Raw genomic sequence first — 15,309 nt, forward strand, 5'->3', positions numbered from 1 at the left:
CAAAACTACTTTATTTATAATCTAATTGAGAAGCATTATTCTTCACATTATTACTAATTACCTACTTGTGAGAAAAATTATTCTCTTATTACTAAAGATGCCTAACATTCAAATTATTTTCACTTTTAAATAAAAATAAATGATTTTTGTTACTGTTGGAAAATAATATAGTCTTACAATCAAAGTAACATTTTTTCTTGCAAAATATCAAAAGTGCTGAGAAACTTTTCCATAGCTTTTTTTTTTGGCAAAAATAATTGCTAGTATGTTTTCCTCTAGCTTTTTTTATATACTGACTTATGAGAATGAATGTATGGGTTGATTACTTTAAGTTAGTTTATTTGAGTGGAAGCTTCTTTGATATCTTAAGAATTCTTAAGGTATATAATATATGTTTACCTTTGGAGATTGCTAGTACTTAGCACGATGTGTAATCAACGTGAGAGTATTATGAAATCATCAAAGTAACATGGCCATGTGTTCATTATATGTTTTTCAATGCTAAAAGTTATCATCTTTGTACTTTCTAAATACTTTTGTAAATCAAGTTGGTAAAAGAAAAATCAGACCATTAAGGAACATACTAAACTATACATTAACTATTTAAGGGTCCATATACATTAACGATGTGTAATCAATTTGTTTTAGTTGGAGTTCGATATTTTTAATTGTTTTATGTATATCGTTTGCAACTCACTTATGGACTACCGAATTTAAATGACGGATCTAATACGGCGACGACGTTTTATCTCAAATCCACTTTGTTCTCAATAGGTGAATATCGTTTTGTTTTGCCTTTAACCTATCTAAAACCCCATTTATCTCACTTATAGAACTCAGTGCCATGCTAAGACAATTGCAATCGTCAATTGACAAAGTGGCATATACCACTCATGCAGAATTGTATGGCCAGTGAAAAAGGATTAGTTTGCAAATATCTCAGATCAAAAATACAAGATATGTTATTCTTATATACAAAGATAACACAAAACCTACACATGAGTTTAGCAACATGGGGAAATCTTTTAAACCAAAACAAATTAAAGTGCCATATATAAACATATATAAGAAAAACAAACATAGAAGAGATTAAATTAGTTGAGGAAGTGATTAGCAGAGAAAGAATCAAGAAAAGATGCCCACGTGTCGACATCTCCTACCACGGCTTCCATAACATCAACTTGTTCTTGTTGTGAGATCTCATCATTTCTTGCAAATCTCCCTCTTATTCTTGGCCTACTGTCCGCTAATGTCTTCCTGCATTCGTACTAATAGAAAGATAAAAGATTATTATTAAACCTGTCCCAAAGTATTGTGATAGTTTTTAGATCATTCACAAGTCAAAACTTGTCGGTCAAAAAATTATAACGCGAGCAGAAATATCTCATTGAGATACGGTTTGAATATGTTAGTACATGAATACTCCAATCCGATCTTTAATTAGCAATGAAATATATTTGTGGACCTTCTTGTAAGAAAAAACTAATGGAGAAAAAAACTTGTAGCAACCTTGGAGCTTGATGTGTCTATCTCAAAGGATTCCTTAGACCCAAATATGATGTGACAGAACATTAATTCTCGTTCACATACTCATATATATCAGATGAAATTCTATTTATGTTTGAAGATAAGATTGAAAAGAAAAATTCAATGTTACTTTTTAGTGATAAGAGTGATTGATATGATACATTGAGCCTGTTTTTTTTTTTTTTTTTGGTCAACGAACCATTTAGTTTTGTATTAAATGTGAAAAAAAAACAGTATTACTAAGAAAAGATATCTTATACATTTGATTTTAAGAAAATAGACATTTATATATGCTCTTGTGTATGAAATTATACAGAAATCATTATTAGTTGATTAATGAAGAAATTTATAGGAAATTGTATGCTTGATTAGAAAATGGTTGCATCAATATATGTGAAGGTGCATGTCACTGTTCCATACAACTACTGTACATGTCAAGTCCTCAAAAGTTTTCCATGCGACACATATATACACATGTTGAATATATAATATAGGTTAGGTGTACATGGACTCTATGTGATGAAGAACAATATGAATCAAATGATAAATTCTTATATGTTAAAATAAGATATAAGAATTTATGCTAACAAACAGTTTAGAACAAAGAAACAACTGTAAAACATTTATAAAATTACCTTAATCCTCTTGTTGAAATTCCTAAGGTTTCGTTTGCTACGATATTTCTCGATCTTTTCTTTCTTCTCCTCAGGACTATACTTGTAGGCTTTGCTCATTCCTTCTATTATTGCATTGCTCTCACTCCACACCGTACTGCTCTCTCTTCTGCTACTCCTCTACACACATACCAAAACAGTGTCGTCTTATGTTATGATAGAATTATTATTATTTTCAAATAAAACCCCAAATTTTAGTATGTTTAGATAATTTATTTGTGTTTTGGTGTTTTCATTTTACACTCTTGCAAAACCATAAAACAAACCAACAATATAATGTTTCGTTTTATAAAATGTGAAAAATTTCATACGTAAACGAAAACATAAAAGTTAACGTTTGAAATCTCGAAACTGCAAGTGTGTATATAATATTACTTACGGGTAGATCTCCGGCGCTAAGGGCCCGTCTCACTGGCCCATCATCATCGTTAACGAAATCATGGGCCGCTGTGTAATTACCGGAAAAGCCATTATGGCTACTAACACTCCTCTGCATAACAAGACTCTCTCCGCCACTCCCCATAGAGCTTGGCGAGTCGCAGCTGCTGCTTCCACCACCACCGTTCATGCCGGAATCAAAGTAACCGAACCCTGAAACCGCCTCGGCCGCGTATAGAGAGTTTTGGCTCATCATAAGAAGCGCCAAAGGCGGAGGCGGGAACTGATGATGATGATGATCAAGCAGCTGAGGAGGAGCCACTATGTCGTCGGAGTATAGAAAACATGGACAGTTGTCGCCGGAGGTTATAGAAGTGCTGACGTGTCCACACATGGTGGGTTTTAGTTTATTGTGGTGTTTATGTGTCTTTGTGTGTTTGTTTATGTGTGTGTGTGTGAGTGAGTGAAACTCGAAGTGGTTTGGTTTCTATTTAACAGAGGAAGGACTGATGCTGACGTCATTAATCGTCATCTGAAGTCAACTGACTTAACCGTTGACTTCTTTTGACTGACTAGGAAAAAAGGAATCTTTAGGTATAAAAAGAGTTGCCTTTCGTTTTCAGGTCGCTTCTATCTCACTCTCACCCGTTATTCTTCAAACGACATATATTACACGAAATTGAATCCGACATGTATTATACGAAGGTGAATTTGGATAGTTGAACAAAAATGATAATTATTTTTTCATTTAGGTTTAAAAATGTTTTCATTAAAAATAGAACTACTACTAAAAACAAAAATTCAAATATACTTACTTATATATAGGTTACTGATTAATATGCTATCAATTATAAATACAGAGGAAGAAAGCTAGTGACAAATAATTACTAATTATAACCAAGTGTTGTTAATTCAATTAGTAAAAACCCTAGACGAAACTTAGAGATCGCCAGTTCGAATGACGTTTAGAACAAAAGTAATATTATATGCTGTAGTTTCGGGTACGGAGGGATTACGGGTTTCAGTCCAAAACCTCTTGGTATTCAAAAAAAAAAATACTAATTATATTGAATTTCAAAAAAATTGTTATTATATTGAATTTTATAATTAGTAAACTCTTTCTTTTTTTTCAATCTCTTTAACACATTTACGTTTCAAACTAAATGGCGTTATAACATTTTTTAATGTATTAAGAATTTCACAACGATAATTGTTGTAAAATGGAAGGCATAATCATTTCTTGAAACAGTAAATTTACTGATATTTTCGTAAGCAATTGTGTTTTAACTTCAAGTCCTTGACGAAAAAAAATATACAATTGTGTTTTAAAATAGTAGATAGATAACATCTCGTGCAACATTCATAAATCATAACAGCAAAAGAACAATGTAAAGAAAAATAAAATAAAATAAAGGACACGACTTAGCTTTTTAGCTCGAATTGTATAGGAGAGACAAAAAGATGGTTAAAAGCATTATTTCACGCAAACCCATGTGAGCAGCATACAAATCTACTTTTTTGCCTAATTAATCATTAACTTAATCAACAGTAATAATTAATTAAGCTCAGATACTTGATTGCTTTGGTTATGTTCACATTAAACGGGTGTTTAGTCCGGTCCGGATAATTAACCAGACAAGACACGATAGTACTGCTCTGTATATGAATTGTATATCTGTTCCAATCCATGATTAGTCAGGTTAATTAGCCAGAATTTTTTGTTTGGAATCAAATCGATTTAGGTAACATATCGAGAGAATATCTCAAACGAGTTATACATAGCTACCCCTACGGTAAAGTATATAAATATTGTTTTTTTTTATAGATATTTTGTTTACGATTAGTTACATTCCAAGAACGAAATTCGAATAGTAGGATCACTGCATATATACCAATATATTGTAGGAACACGTTGTAGTCAGTCACTAAATTGGCCTACTCATCATCATCATCATACATAATACATAATCACTCATTTAAGAACAAAACAACTTATAATTTCCTGTTTAAGCCTCACTCCATAATGAGGATACATAATATCAACCCAACTCGTGGTGTTTGTTTAGTAGAAAAATTAACCCACATATCACATTATTACTACTAGATGATATTGATTATATTTATCTAATTCAGTCCAATCCAAGTTTAAACTAAAATGATTATATATCTATATGTATCCAAAATATTTCATTTGGATGATGGTAACAAACCGAACCAAAAATGAAAAATCAAATTTGTTACATCTAAAACCTAAATTTGAACCAAAATTAACAAAAGTGCACTAACTTAGATAGTCTTCCTCCTGAAATGTGTATACAATCTTCCCTTGTATTAGGGGAAATGATTGTTCTTCTCCATTACATTCTATATATACAATATGGGTCCGTCGATAAATTTATTTGAAGAATTTTTTCTCGTCGATATCACTTCTCTAAGCCAAATATATAATTTTATTTTATTTATGGGGTACGAAAGCATCTTTTTCACTTAAGAGGATCGGAATGTAGGTCCATTAGAATCAACGAAATAAAAATTAGTTATATTTTTTTTCTTTGATTAACACAAACTTTCATTTTTTATGCGCCGGAAACTAGAGCATGTAAATTAGTCTCCTCTAAACAGGTCAATTAGTAGGAAGAGAGCTGTAAATCTCATTTTGAGAGAGTATTTTCAAACAACACTAAACCATCATCTATTGGGATTATCTATAGTTTTTTTTTATCGATTACTCTTCTTTTTATCGTCAACGTACAAACATTAATGTCGATTTGTGTTTGTTCCGTATCCACCACTCTTATTGTAATTTCTAAATATACTAGCTGTGTTTTGCAAACATTTTTTAGGGAACGTTGAAGACATTTCAAAACTTAAAACAAAGTTGCCCCACATAATGTAGAGACATAAATAATAATTCGCAATCGTTACGAGGACATAGGATCTCGATTCCAACAGTGGATAGATGTACTATGGGACTAATTAGAAAGACATTTTGTGTATCCTTAAGGGCAAAATAGCCACAAGTTGATGGGAAAGGTCATGCAAAAGCAAAATCTATAGATCAATCGATGGTAACGAAGACTTTTTCTATTTGGTGGTAAACTTTGTAGCATAATGTACCAAAAACAAAACGTTTCATGCTATGGTTGGTTCATAACTAGTTTCGAGTTTTAACGATCCAATAAGAATTGTTCTTTTTGTTTTTAATAAATAGTGTTTTTGTTTTTGCATTTCTTACCACCACTGGAGCAAATTATTGGTTTTATACTTTCGCAAGTCTCTCAGTAACCCACTTTGGTTATTTGCACACAACAATTATATACCTAGTTGTAGTTTCAAGAAGGTCAACGGTTCATGAAAACGATGATAGAATAGGGGAGATATATATTTTAGTATTTATTCCTATTACTAATGAAATTATATAAATAAATATAAGTAATACTATAAAATGAACTTAAAACTGAAATTAATATAATCGTGTGAAAACGTTACTACTACTACTACATTTGGTGAAAATATGAATTTGCATTTTGACTTTATAGCATGAATTCATACATAAACAACGTATAGTATGCATACAAAACTTTTTCATGGTATTATGCGAGATGTTTGATTTTACAATATATTAATGGCAATATGCAAATAATATAGTCCAAGCCTATAGAAAGCAATGATAATAGCATAAATGTAGGCAATGAGTACACAAAGAGTTTATGATCAAAAGAAATGAAATGTGTAGGGTTACTTGTTCTTGGTTGAAAGAAAAGTATGTTCCATACAAATCAAAGAAAGACGGTGTGATTTAGATGTTTTTAAGTGATCCCATCATTTTGTTTTATTGTTTTCTCTATTCTTTTTAAATTGTTAATTAGGACTCGTGCATGTGTTTCTATGCGTTTGTCCAATCTTCTGGACAAGAGAAAAAGGTCAACAAGCACAATAGTTTCTCCACCATTTTCACATATTCTCCATTCACGTAAATTAAACTTTCAAACTTTGGATACTTCGTCTGTTTTTGGCCTTGGAATTCATATTCGTTACAAAAAAAAACCCATCAGATTAAGAAATATCTATAGATGTCTAATTTTGATTTTTTTTCTTGTTATTTGAGATTATAAATTCAAGTTTAATCCATATTGACATATACTACATCTACAGTGTACATACATAAATAAAGAACAGGAAGTCAGGAACATACCATAACTTACTTGGTATAATTAATGTCAACACTGCTTTTATCATTTTCGCTTTGGATGCTATTATATATGTATAAATGAGTGGATGTATATGTCGAACAGGATCAATATTGGCTACATAACCGTAAGGCCAAGATTAAGAGTACAGGAGGAAGAAGTAACTTTCCAAAATAGGTAAAATGGGTTAGGCTTTTGAAGTAATGATATTTCTTTTGATTTGGTGAGTCAACGGGATGCATTTGTATTTTTTGTAACTTTGAAATATAAAAAAAAATGTTATTCGTTTTACCTTTGTAGGTATCAACCAAAAAAATGAGCCTGTTTTTCACTAGCAATTTGTTGACCACGCTTTTTTGAAAAAAGAACAGACGCATTATATAACTTACTTAATTATTATATTTTGAAACAAATTAAGTTTAATCCTTTGAAATTTGAACTTTTTTTTTTGATAAAGATGAAATTTGAATATATATATATATATATATATATTAAGTTTGCTGACACCCAAATTTATGTCATTTATAATCACTATTTTCACTTGACTGAAAATGATAAAGTTATACAGTACTATAACCACCGATTATATTTTCGATTTCGAATCTAGTTTTTATTTACTGTCATTCATTACATTGACCTTTTTTACAAGTTAGGATTTTACCATTTACATATGACGTACAAAACTATTGGTAAGAAATAACATTTCAACGAAAAAAATGTCACGACTGATTGTTTAGGTAAAAAACAAGAATTTGTGCATTCATAAACTCTATATAAATCTGAAGATCAAAACCAAATCTACCGTAAATTTTATCATCGATAGAACCAATCACTTATTAAACCTCGGATTCGGTTTATGATTCCAAATCATCCTAAAACATACATTTTGGTTTTTCTATATTTATAATTTAGAGCACTCTCAAATTAATATATTTAGCAACTAACTGAGATATATCGAGACAATTTATTTATTTATTTATCGAAAGCACTAATTCTTGTCAAGTACATACACAAGATCACTATCAAATATTCAAATCAAAATTTGAAGGAAGGAAAAAAAAAGGGTGCGAAGTTGACTAACAGTGACAAAGAAAGATTGGTGTGGCAAAATGCACCTTCTCTAAGATAAGCCTTCCCCATCACTGTCCTTTTCTTTCTCTTCCCTTTCTTCACATTTTTAGTCCTTAATTTTAGTAATTTTTATCTATATATTCTAATTATTCTACCAAAGAAATAAGAAATCAAATAATTTCTTTTCTTTTTTTCTCATGAAATTACCTCTATCTTTTGTCATAAAATTATTTGCTGACAGATTAGCTTATAAGAGTTAAACAAATAATATACACGAATAGGCTAGGTACGTAGTTCTAACATTATAAAGAAAATGTGTCAATTCATTTTCTTTTCTAGTAATTATTTAAAACACTCGAAGTAAAGTTGAAGAGTATCAAGTCTACTTGATTCTGATTGATAAAAACGTGTGGGCAAGTCAACTAAGATCTGACCTTATAGTGGTTAATTGGTTAGATTTGAGCTCTTTAAAAATGTGAAGGGTTATCAAATTTATCCGATCTGATTATATATATCCTACTGGTTTGTATATATATACTTATGTCTTAGCACTTAAAACTTTAAAACTGTGAAGGGTTATCAAATTTAATTAACTTGTTAGATCCACAATTTGGTAACTCATATGATTGCTACATCAAATTAAATTTATGTTTTTTTTTGTAAATTAAATATCCTTTGACCTTTATCATAATTTTTCTGTTTTAAAATAAATATAGTTAAATTTTTTAATTTTTTGGACATAAATACCTAAAGCAGAGGATCGACTTGCAAAATCTTCTCTATTTCAAGGTTCCAAATTTATGTATCATGTCTATATTCCACATTTGATGCAGAATATTGTAACAGTTTAGTACTTGATTAATTAATATATTAGATGTTTCAAAACTAAACTAAAATTCAAGTCAACATTTAGATCAGAATATCAAAATTCAATTTAAATTTTAGAGATATAATAAAAGTTTATATACATATGTTATATAAATTTGTGTGAAAATGTCAAACAACACTATTTATAATGAATATAGTTTTGGTTTTTCCATTTGATATGACAAGTTGAATTTGCGTTAACGATGCATGTAACAGAATTTGATAACATCCACTAGCTTTATATCAAAAAAATTTTATATGTCTTTATATCAATATATATAGAGTTTGGCAAGTTCACACTAAACTTGTGTGAACATTGAAAAAGCCAAACATTATTGGAGCAGTGTACATAATGCTAGCATCTTATAATATCTTTTTAATTTTGCATAGTTGTTATTTGTTCAACAAAAAAATTGGTAATAAAAAATATAAATGATTTTTTTTTTGGAAATTACTTTATTCATTTTCCTGATGCCTCAAACATAAGGTACCATTTGAAAAATATAAATGATTTAGTTCCAAATGATCGGAAAAACCTTGTCCCAGATTCTCTTATTGTTGTTCCAACGATAAAATCCATCGTCTTTGACAACGACGAAACATGAGTTTTTAGACTCCGTAGCATCTTTGTCCGAATTGTACAAAACGTACGGTGTCTCGTGCATCCCGAAATGTGCTTCTCTGTAAAACGTTCCTATGCAAGTTCTTGGCTGCCACGGTCTAGATCCTTGCGCCTTCTCATCAACAGCATTGTCGCCGGTAGTGGTTGGGATCTCTATCAGCAACTTCTGACCTAAAGGTACGAGTTTGGAGAGCCAAGGGGTTCGGTGGCACGTGACGAAGACAGGAACATCACCACGTCTCTTCAGCTCGTTGGACACGAGAAGAGTGGCGGCACGTGTGGTTGCGAACGTAGAAAATAACATCATAGTCATGATCGAGACCATTATAAGAGTGTCCATGATTTTGATTTTTGTGTTGAAAGTATATTGTCGAATGGAAATATATCTTCGATTTCTCAAATTAGGAGTATCAATATTTTCATTACGTTTTTTTTTGTTGTACGTTTATTGACAGATATGATTAATAGCACATTCAGTTACGATTAGAGATTGTCTTGGTCTACTACAGTAGTAGCGAGTTCCGTATCGGCCTATCAAAAGCCCGATTCAGGCCCAAAAGCAAAACACTTATTTTTCTTATGTAACTGTTTTTTATCTTAACTTGGAAACATATTTTGCAAACATTACATCAGCCGCACCTTCACGGTTTATTTTAATTTCATATCATTTCTTTCAAGTAGCACTAAGTCAAATTCAGAAGTTCCATTCTTTTTATAGGTCTTTGATTGGTCTACGTATGTTTGACCTCAAAAAAAATGCTTTCCTTAGAACTTTCTATGTTTAGTAAACTTTTCATGTGTAACTAAATAAACAAAACACAAATGTTACAAACGACACAGAAATCAATGCCTCTCCCCCTACTTTTTCTCCTCATCTAATAATTCCATCAAACCAAGGAAAAAAAAACAAAACAAAACGATCTAACAGGAATAAACAAGATAGAATTATAAGATCTCCGACGATCCTTAGCTTCAATCAATTATTGGTGGCGGAGAAAGAATAAATAATAATACTATGAAAAGTAACACTCCTACGGAGGATTCAACAAAATGGATGTTAGAGAGTGTAGAGATCGATTCAATGGGTGAAAGCTCCTCAAAAGAACCCGAAATTAACCTCAACAAGAACGAAGGTGGTCTGAAGAAGAACGCGTCAAGAAATCTCGGCGTGGGATCGATAATCCGAACATTGAGCGTTTCAAACTGGAGAAAGAGCGGGAATCTAGGCTCTCCGAGCACAAGGAAAAGTGGAAACCTGGGGCCTCCGACCAATGCCGTGCCCAAGAAGACAGGTCCACAAAGAGTGGAGAGGACAACATCAAGCGCGGCTAGGGGACTTCAGAGCTTACGGTTCCTTGATCGGACAGTCACCGGACGAGAACGAGATGCATGGAGATCGATTGAGAACCGGTTCAATCAGTTCTCTGTTGATGGCAAGTTGCCTAAAGAGAAATTCGGCGTCTGCATTGGTAACTAACAAAAATACTAATATTTATTACGTACGGTTCCGAAGATTATCCTTTAGATCCACTTCCATTTGGTATTCGTAGTGATTTTGATCTAGAACGAAAACTTAAATATTTCGTTTTTTTTTGTATACAATAATTCTTTTTATATTGTATGTTTATTATCAGAGATGCATGTGAAGCCTAAAAAATAATTCAGGACGAAAAGAAAATTCATTGTTTGTTTAGGACGAAAATTTAACATGGATGGTATATATAACTAGGAATGGGAGACACAATGGAGTTTGCGGCAGAAGTTTATGAAGCATTGGGTCGGAGGAGACAAATAGAGACAGAAAACGGTATTGACAAAGAACAACTCAAGCTGTTTTGGGAAGACATGATCAAGAAAGACCTCGATTGTCGTCTTCAGATCTTCTTCGACATGTAATTTCACTCAATCTTATATGTTTTCATATATACACAAATGCGGTTATTTATTTTTATTTTTAAATGCGGTTATTTAGTTTAACCATTGTTGTTGTTGTTGTTTAGGTGTGACAAAAACGGAGATGGTAAGCTGACGGAAGAGGAAGTGAAAGAGGTCATAGTATTGAGTGCCTCGGCGAACCGCCTCGGGAATTTAAAAAAGAATGCTGCAGCTTACGCATCTTTGATCATGGAAGAACTCGACCCTGATCATAAAGGATACATAGAGGTTCACTTTTTCTTTGTAATTTTTATATATGATAGCTTTCTTTATCTAGACAAATATATAGAGAGATTAATGTTCTGACCATTTCATAGTTTATATCCACCAGATGTGGCAGTTAGAAATACTACTAACAGGAATGGTGACAAACGCTGATACGGAGAAGATGAAGAAATCGCAAACGCTGACACGCGCGATGATCCCAGAGCGGTACAGAACGCCGATGAGCAAGTACGTCTCCGTAACCGCGGAACTGATGCACGAGAATTGGAAAAAATTATGGGTACTCGCTTTGTGGGCCATCATCAACGTCTATCTATTCATGTGGAAGTACGAAGAGTTCATGAGAAACCCTCTCTACAACATCACCGGACGCTGCGTTTGCGCCGCTAAAGGCGCTGCTGAAACGCTGAAACTCAACATGGCTCTGATTTTGGTCCCAGTCTGTAGAAAAACCCTAACGATACTTAGGTCAACGTTCTTGAACCGTGTGGTCCCATTCGACGACAACATAAACTTCCACAAGGTGATTGCATATATGATCGCGTTCCAGGCTTTGCTCCACACGGCACTTCACATCTTCTGTAACTACCCTAGGTTAAGCTCGTGCTCTTACGACGTGTTCTTGACGTACGCGGGTGCTGCCTTGGGAAATACGCAACCGAGTTACCTAGGTTTAATGTTGACGTCAGTGTCGATCACGGGTGTTTTAATGATTTTCTTCATGGGATTCTCGTTTACACTGGCGATGCATTATTTTAGAAGGAACATAGTGAAATTGCCTAAACCGTTTAACGTTCTTGCTGGGTTTAATGCGTTTTGGTATGCTCATCATTTGTTGGTTCTTGCTTATATTCTTCTCATCATCCATGGTTACTATCTTATCATCGAGAAGCCTTGGTACCAGAAGACGGTAAGATAATTTTGTAAATATATTTAGTACTCTGATGCGTTTAATCAAGTTAGTTCTACATTATAGTTTTTTTTTTAAAATGGTAAATTGAAATGCAGACATGGATGTATTTGGCCGTGCCGATGTTGTTCTACGCGAGTGAGAGGCTATTCTCACGTCTCCTTCAAGAACACAGCCATCGTGTCAACGTTATTAAGGTAACTAGAGAAGGATAATTAATTGATCAAAATATTTATTAGATTCTGGATACCCTTAATCTCCTATAGACTTATAACTACGATATGAACATTGAGTAAACTATAACATTTCGAAACTAATATACTGTAATTAGTGTTTTTTCGCTTATATATAGTAATTTTTAGTTAATTTGTTTTTTTTTGTCTTTCATGTTTTCTGTTCGTTTTACGATGTAGGCTATTGTATATTCGGGGAACGTTCTTGCACTTTATGTTACAAAACCTCCCGGATTCAAATACAAAAGTGGCATGTACATGTTTGTCAAGTGTCCAGATCTCTCAAAATTTGAATGGTAAACTAAATAATACTTCATACTTGATTAAGGTACATCATCCATTCTTTAAGTGAAGTGATATCGATTTTACTTTATTATTGTTTAGGCATCCATTCTCCATCACTTCTGCACCAGGAGATGACTATTTAAGTGTTCACATTAGAGCCTTAGGAGATTGGACCACTGAACTTAGGAGCAGATTTGCAAAGGTAATCCTTGTTACTTTTTTCCTTATAACTAAATTTTCATTATAGATGTTTTATCAGAGGTTAAAGAACGTCATTATTACTTTTAAGCGTAAGCTTTTTTTTTTTTTTTTTCTGTTCGTATGTAGACATGCGAGCCTACTCAAGCAGCCGCTAAACCTAAACCAAACAGTCTTATGAGGATGGAAACAAGAGCTGCGGGTGTGAATCCTCACATTGAAGAATCACAAGTCTTGTAAGTGAATACTAGACTAATAACTACCATCTAAATGCATATTATTTTGCAAAAAGATTAATATGTTCATATCAACGGTTGAATTTGATTTGATCGGGTCGTTTTTCGGTACCAGGTTCCCAAAAATATTCATCAAAGGACCGTATGGAGCTCCGGCACAAAATTATCAGAAGTTCGACATCCTCTTACTAGTTGGGCTAGGGATTGGGGCAACTCCATTCATAAGCATTTTGAAGGACATGTTAAACCATCTGAAACCCGGAATTCCCAGAAGTGTAAGTAGTATGAACATTTTTGTCTACATGTTTGAGGTTGAATTTTGAAGTAGAACAATAATAATAGGTGTCTACATTTTTTGAATATTTGGAAAAATAGGGGCAAAAGTACGAAGGAAGTGTAGGAGGAGAGAGTATAGGAGGTGATAGTGTTAGTGGTGGAGGAGGCAAGAAGTTTCCTCAAAGAGCATATTTTTTTTGGGTGACAAGAGAACAAGCTTCCTTTGATTGGTTCAAGGGAGTTATGGATGACATCGCAGAGTATGATAAAACCGTAAGTTTATTGATTCATATTTTACTATATTTTGTTTTTTCATAAATGGGGTTTATGAATTGCTGTAACAAAATAATACTTTTAACAAGTTCTCCAAATAATGTTTAATTTTATTTTGGCAGCATGTAATAGAAATGCATAACTACTTAACAAGCATGTACGAAGCTGGAGATGCAAGATCTGCCCTTATCGCCATGGTTCAGAAACTTCAACATGCCAAGAACGGTGTTGATATTGTCTCCGAAAGCCGGGTAAGTTTTAGTTATTTACCAAAACCATTATATGAGTTCTCCAATTTAAATTTCGGTTTAAGAACATATATAATCATTTTGGAGTTAACGTTAAGCACTCCTTAAGCAGTTACAAGTATCTTAATTATATTAGCACTCCTTAAGAAGTTACAAGTATTTTAATTATAAACTATCCTATAAAAACGAATCAGATACGAACACATTTTGCAAGACCTAATTGGAGGAAGGTTTTTTCTGAATTGTCAAGCAAACACGAAGCTTGTCGAATAGGTAACTATATATTTAAATAGTTATTGTCAATCTTTCTTTTACTCTGTCAACGTTCTTTATTAGTTCAGTATTTGGTTTCTAACTACAATAATTCTTACCTTGTATATTTTCAGGTGTATTCTACTGTGGAAGTCCAACACTGGTTCGACCACTTAAAGAACTCTGTCAGGAGTTTAGTCTCGAGTCATCCACTCGTTTTACTTTCCACAAGGAAAATTTTTAAACACAATTAATATTAATTAATTAAAGAAACAGATTTTGATTATGCTCAATCAGATTGGGAGTAAAGAGTATATGCAGGTTGTAATTAGTTGGTGACATAATGTAAAGTAATTAACGCCGTATAAAAATGTATAGTAACATTTTGATTAACAAAACCCTAAGTATTGTTTATTTTGATCCATTTTGTTTTTGTATATTTTTTGTGATGAGTATTTGCTTCAATTATTTTTAGAACTATATATAAAGTGTTGTGAACTTGTTATTGTTATTTTGTCTTTGTCAAAATTCTTGAAATTAAGAAAACTCTCTCATATGCACATACGCTTTTCTAAAGTTTACCATTTTTAAATTTCGAGGTTTTTTCCTCCTAAATCGGATAAGTTTACCATTGTTAGTTTAGAACTATTTTGTTGTTGTTGTTGTTAAATGCTTAATTAGAACTAATTAATCTGATTACATTGTTAATAAAAAGAGATGGTTTCACCTCGAGCAAGTGAAACCATAGTGATTAAGACATATTTGAAATTAATAATTGGTATGATCGTAAGAGAAATACTTTTTTTTTTTTCTTATTAAGAAAATTACGTAAGAAATATTTTCTTTGGGTGTACTTATACTCTGCTTTTTTCTTTTTGACGTTATTGAAGATTGGCTAATCTTTGGCAC

General features: G+C 32.4%; 3 protein-coding genes across 4 annotated transcripts; 1 reads left to right on the forward strand and 2 right to left on the reverse strand.

The window, feature by feature from the left end:
* Window positions 1–822: 822 nt before the first annotated feature.
* Window positions 823–3,090, reverse strand: AT5G59990 (CCT motif family protein; the record flags this gene model as incomplete). 2 transcript variants are annotated; one of them, NM_125392.3, is made up of 3 exons in its annotated part: window positions 823–1,268; window positions 2,163–2,321; window positions 2,581–3,090. In NM_125392.3, 3 exons carry the CDS (start codon window positions 2,971–2,973, stop codon window positions 1,095–1,097), a joined length of 726 nt encoding a protein of 241 aa, NP_200807.1. In that variant the 3' UTR covers window positions 823–1,094. The 2 variants fall into 2 exon arrangements, with proteins under 2 accessions (NP_200807.1, NP_001119462.1); NM_001125990.2 differs by lacking the exon at window positions 823–1,268 and having other exon boundaries at window positions 1,740–2,321; window positions 2,581–2,973.
* Window positions 3,091–9,182: 6,092 nt separating this feature from the next.
* AT5G60000 (uncharacterized protein) lies at window positions 9,183–9,669 on the reverse strand (the record flags this gene model as incomplete). The annotated part of the gene is made up of 1 exon (NM_125393.2): window positions 9,183–9,669. The coding sequence occupies one exon, from the start codon at window positions 9,667–9,669 to the stop codon at window positions 9,220–9,222; it is 450 nt and encodes a 149-aa protein (NP_200808.1). The 3' UTR covers window positions 9,183–9,219.
* A 489-nt stretch (window positions 9,670–10,158) lies between these two features.
* On the forward strand, window positions 10,159–14,941 carry AT5G60010 (ferric reductase-like transmembrane component family protein). The gene is made up of 13 exons (NM_125394.5): window positions 10,159–10,798; window positions 11,059–11,221; window positions 11,330–11,492; window positions 11,596–12,399; window positions 12,498–12,596; window positions 12,813–12,928; window positions 13,017–13,119; window positions 13,245–13,351; window positions 13,467–13,626; window positions 13,727–13,900; window positions 14,023–14,151; window positions 14,343–14,421; window positions 14,535–14,941. Exons 1-13 carry the CDS (start codon window positions 10,345–10,347, stop codon window positions 14,642–14,644), a joined length of 2,661 nt encoding a protein of 886 aa, NP_200809.4. The 5' UTR covers window positions 10,159–10,344; the 3' UTR covers window positions 14,645–14,941.
* Window positions 14,942–15,309: the final 368 nt, after the last annotated feature.

The sequence above is a fragment of the Arabidopsis thaliana genome, chromosome 5, assembly GCF_000001735.4.
Source record: "Arabidopsis thaliana chromosome 5, partial sequence".
NCBI lineage: Eukaryota > Viridiplantae > Streptophyta > Magnoliopsida > Brassicales > Brassicaceae > Arabidopsis > Arabidopsis thaliana.